Source organism: Parus major, unplaced genomic scaffold (assembly GCF_001522545.3).
Source record: "Parus major isolate Abel unplaced genomic scaffold, Parus_major1.1 Scaffold372, whole genome shotgun sequence".
In the NCBI taxonomy this organism is placed as follows: Eukaryota; Metazoa; Chordata; class Aves; order Passeriformes; family Paridae; genus Parus; species Parus major.
This window is the reverse complement of record NW_015379296.1, coordinates 8,481-12,996: the sequence shown is the minus strand read 5'-3', so window position 1 is coordinate 12,996 and position 4,516 is coordinate 8,481. Positions and strand designations below refer to the sequence as shown.

The 4,516-nt window shown below is 64.7% G+C and overlaps 2 protein-coding genes across 2 annotated transcripts in view; both read left to right on the top strand.

The window, feature by feature from the left end:
- The window catches only part of DCTN1 (dynactin subunit 1), a 61,153-nt gene extending 57,353 nt beyond the window's left edge, over positions 1-3,800 (top strand). Inside the window, exons 25-29 of the mRNA XM_033511592.1 lie at positions 1-108; positions 1,359-1,542; positions 2,451-2,527; positions 2,815-2,904; positions 3,431-3,800. The exon at positions 1-108 is cut by the window's left edge and continues 16 nt beyond it. Of these exons, the coding sequence (XP_033367483.1) occupies positions 1-108; positions 1,359-1,542; positions 2,451-2,527; positions 2,815-2,904; positions 3,431-3,568 (597 nt within the window). The 3' untranslated portion in view covers positions 3,569-3,800. The remainder of the gene's footprint in view (positions 109-1,358; positions 1,543-2,450; positions 2,528-2,814; positions 2,905-3,430) is intronic.
- Positions 3,801-4,387: 587 nt separating this feature from the next.
- NOP56 (NOP56 ribonucleoprotein) overlaps positions 4,388-4,516 on the top strand; it is a 2,220-nt gene continuing 2,091 nt past the window's right edge. Inside the window, exon 1 of the mRNA XM_015616189.1 lies at positions 4,388-4,433. Within this exon, the coding sequence (XP_015471675.1) occupies positions 4,388-4,433 (46 nt within the window). The remainder of the gene's footprint in view (positions 4,434-4,516) is intronic.

Here is a 4,516-nt window from a genome sequence, read left to right as displayed (position 1 = left end):
GGCGGCTCTGGCCCGGTCCAGGTGAAGGATTCCCCCCTCCTGCTGCAGCAGATCGACGCCCTGCAGCTGTCCCTGAAACACCTCAAGAACGAGAACAACCTGCTCAAGGTCAGGGGAGTGTGGGATGGGATCCCTGTGGGATGGGATCCGTGTGGGATCCCTGTGGGATGGGATCCCTGTGGGATGGGATCTGTGTGGGATCCCTGTGGGATGGGATCTGTGGGATGTGTGATCTGTGTGGGATCCATGTGGGATGAGATCTGTGTGTGATCCCTGTGTGATCTGTATGGGATGTGTGATTCCTGTGTGATCCCTGTGGGATGGGATCACTGTGGGATGGGATCACTGTGGGATGTGTGATCTGTGTGGGATGGGATCTGTGTGGGATGGGATCTGTGTGTGATCCCTGTGTGATTCGTGTGTGATCCCTGTGGGATGGGATCCGTGTGGGATGGGATCCCTGTGGGATGGGATCCGTGTGGGATGGGATCCCTGTGGGATGAGATCCGTGTGGGATGGGATCCCTGTGGGATGGGATCCCTGTGGGATGGGATCTGTGTGTGATCCCTGTGTGATTCGTGTGTGATCCCTGTGGGATGGGATCCCTGTGAGATGTGTGATCTGTGTGGGATCCGTATGTGATCCATGTGGGATGTGTGATCCCTGTGGGATGAGCTGGAGACCAGGCTCTGATCTGGAGGGCTCCAGGGGAGTGAGCTGAAAGCAGCACTGGGGTCTGGGGGTGCTCCTGGAGCTTGGGGTGCTCCTGGAGCTGGGGGTACTGGTGGAACTGCGGGTGCTCCTGGAGCTGGGGGTACTGGTGGAACTGGGGGTGCTCCTGGAGCTCGGGGTGCTGCTGGAGCTGGGGGTACTGGTGGAACTGCGGGTGCTCCTGGAGCTGGGGGTACTGGTGGAACTGGGGGTGCTCCTGGAGCTGGGGGTACTGGTGGAACTGGGGGTGCTCCTGGAGCTGGGGGTACTGGTGGAACTGGGGGTGCTCCTGGAGCTGGGGGTGCTCCTGGAGCTCGGGGTGCTGGTGACGTCCCTGCCAGCCTCAGTCCCCTCGGTCCAGACACTGCTGGCACCACCTGATTGATTGATTGATTGATTGATGAACGCCCCATGGGGCACAGCAGCCGACAATCCAATTAACCAACCATCATAACAGATATTAATTGATGGATGAGATGGAGCAGCTCCTTAACTCCCCCAATCCAGTCCCCCCACCATCCCCGTGTCACTTCCCCGCTCCCACCCCTTCCAGAGCGTTCTACCCCGTTTTTATCCCGTTTCCCACCGGCCTCTCCTCCCTGCTGCCGTTTCCCGGCGTTCCCTGACGGTTTTCCGGTGGATGCCAGGGTGCCCAGCTGAGGATGGAGCTGGCCAGCCTGGCCCCGCTGCAGGTGCCGCGGGTGGCGCGGGAGCGGCCGGGCGAGGGGCTGCCCACGCAGAGCCTGTACCGCAAAACCTCGCAGCTGCTGGAGACCCTCTACCAGCTCAGCGCCAACGCCAAGGTGCTGGACATGAGGCACAGCAAATCCAGTAGGTGCTACACAAACCCTCCTGGGGATTGGGGCTGGGGCACCTCTGAGGGGAGGGGTCTGCTCTCTTTGGGGTGTTTGGGTTGAGGGACAGCTCTGTGTCCCCAGCACTGTCGCACTCAGGGCCATCGGTGGGACGGGGACGGGGCTCAGTGTCCAGGGCTGCTCTGGGGGGGCTCAGCCTCTCCCTGCTGGGGAGCCCCCAAAGCCCTGAAACCCCCCTGGTGCTGATCCAAGGAGGTAAAACCTTCCCAAAACCCTCCTGGAACCAAACTGAGATGGTAAAAACTCCCCAAAACCCTCCTGGTACCAACCTGAGACAGTAAAAACTCCCCAAAACCCTCCTGGTACCAACCTGAGACAGTAAAAACTCCCCCAAACCCCCCTGGTGCTGATCCAAGGAGGTCAGACCTTCCCAAAACCCTCCTGGTACCAACCTGAGATGGTAAAAACCCCCCAAAACCCTCCTGGTACCAACCTGAGACAGTAAAAACTCCCCAAAACCCTCCTGGTACCAACCTGAGATGGTAAAGACTCCCCAAAACCCTCCTGGTACTGATCCAAGGAGGTAAAACCTTCCCAAAACCACCTGGTACCAACCTGAGACAGTAAAAACCCCCCCAAAACCACCTGGTATGAACCTGAGATCATCAAAACCCTCCTGGTACCAACCTGAGATGGTAAAGACTCCCCAAAACCCTCCTGGTACTGATCCAAGGAGGTCAGACCTTCCCCAAACCCTCCCGGTACCACCCTGAGGAGATCAAAACCCACCTGGTACCAACCTGAACAGATCAAAACCCCAAAAACCCACCTGGTACCACCCTGAGCCCCCCAGAGCCCCTGGTACTGACCCAAGGGGGTCCCAGCTGTGTCCCCCTGCCCACCCCTCCGTTCCCCTGTCCGCAGCGAGGAGCTCGTCGGCGCGGCTGCTGGAGCAGACAGCCCGGCTCTGCGCCCTCAAGAACTCCATCGAAGCCCTGAAGGTGAGGAGGGGTCTTCCCGGGGGTGGGGGACCTGCTGGGACCCCCAGCCCAGCCCTCCAGACCCTCAGGCTGGGGTTGGTGGCACCTGGTGGCAGTGAGGGGACAAGGTGCCACCCGTTCCCGTTCCCCTCCCAGAACAGTCGGGTTTGACCCCTCTGCCCTGTGCCCAGGGTGGGCGAGGGGCTCTGGGGGGTGGGCGAGGGGCTCTGGGGGTGAGTGAGGGGCTCTGGGGGGCTCTGGGGGTCCCCACGGGGTGGGTTTTGGGGTGACCTCGCTGTGCCCCCCAGGACGACACGCTGAGGGAGATGGTGCAGCAGCAGCCGGGCGCCGGCGTCTCCTCCACCTTCGGCACCTTCCCGTCCTCTTCCTTCCTGAAGGTGAGACCCCCATCCCCAGGGACCCCCATCCCCAGGGACCCCCGGCTCCAAGGGACCCCAATCCCGAGGAATCCGCAGCCTTGAAGGGACCTCGGCCCCAAAGGAGTCCCCCAATCTCGAGGGACCCCCATTCCTGAGGGAACCCCGATTCCAGGAGACACCAGTCACAAAAAACCCCGTTCCTGAGGGCCCCCCAATTCCGAGGGACCCCAACCACAAGAAATTCCCAATTCCAAGGGACCCCAACCACAAGAAATTCCCAATGCCAAGGGACCCCAACCACAAGAAATTCCCAATCCTGAGGGACCCCAATCAATCCCAAGGGACTCCTGTTCCTGATCCCAAATTTCCGTGGATCTGCCAAACTCCAGCCCCGAGGGCTCCCCCATTCCCCAGGGATCTGAGGGGTGAAACCCCCCTTCAGCAGCCGCCTCTCCCCATCCCGGGGGACGCGGGGGACAGGGCGGGGACCGCGGCGGTGCGGGGATGTGTTGGGGTCGCGCTGAGCGCGGCGCTGTCCCCGCAGGCCAAGCAGGAGCAGGCGCAGGGCCCGGCGCTGTGCGGGCGGGTGACGATCCCGTGCGCCCCGGGGCACGGCCAGGCGCACCGGCTGCTGCTCACCCCCGAGCTGCTCCAGCACCTCCGCCAGCACTTCGTGGCTTGAGCCGGCCCCGAGGGAGCCAAGCCCCGCCGTCCCCACCGCGGGAATCTCCGCTTTCCCCCCCAGCCCCGGCCCCGCTCGCGGCTGGAGCCGGAGCCGCTTCCCCCGGGGGGATCCCCCGGGACCCCCGCGCTGCTCTCGGACACTGCGGACCCCCCTCTCCCCCGGGACCCCCGCGGGGCCGGGGTTGCGGCCCCTCCGCGCTCCTCGCACCCAATAAAACACCCCTGGATGAGCTGCCTGGAGCTTCTGCAGCGGGGACACGGGAGGGGACACGGGGGGGACACGGGAAAGGGACACGGGGGATACGGGAGGGACACGGGAGGGGACACGGGGAGGGACACGGGAAAGGGACACGGGGGGGACACGGGAGGGGACCATAAAAGGGGACTTGGAGGGCACTGAGGGGATCGGGAAGGCTCTGGACGCCCGGGAAGGGGACACGGGGACATTTGGGGGTCCCGGGGTGGCACCGCGGGGACATTTGGGGGTGGCGGGTCCCGGCACGTGCGGCCGCGCGCGCGCGCCAAACGGCGCGGGAAGGGGCGGGGCTGTTGCGCGTGCGCGCGGCTCCCATTGGCCAGCGCGCAGGAAAAGGCGGGAGGAAACGGCTCCTCCCGGCTCTGATTGGCAGCCGCAGCCGAGGGGGCGGGGTCAGCGCTTCCTCTGTCTGATTGGCTGCTGGGCGGGCCCATCGAGGGCGGCCCGCCGTGATTGGCGGAGGGCGCGGTGCAGTGGGCGCTGATTGGTGGAAGATGAAGGAGGCGGGGTTCCGGCGGGGACACGGCCTCATTTCCGGGCGGCGACGGCGGCGGGAGGGCGATGGTGAGCGAGGGCCGGGCCGGGGCCGCATCCGCCGCCATCGGGAGTAGGGGGGGAGCCGGGAGCCCCCTCGAGCCGCATGGAGATGCGCCGGGGCCGCAGGGAGGCCGGGGGAGCCGCGTGGAGCGG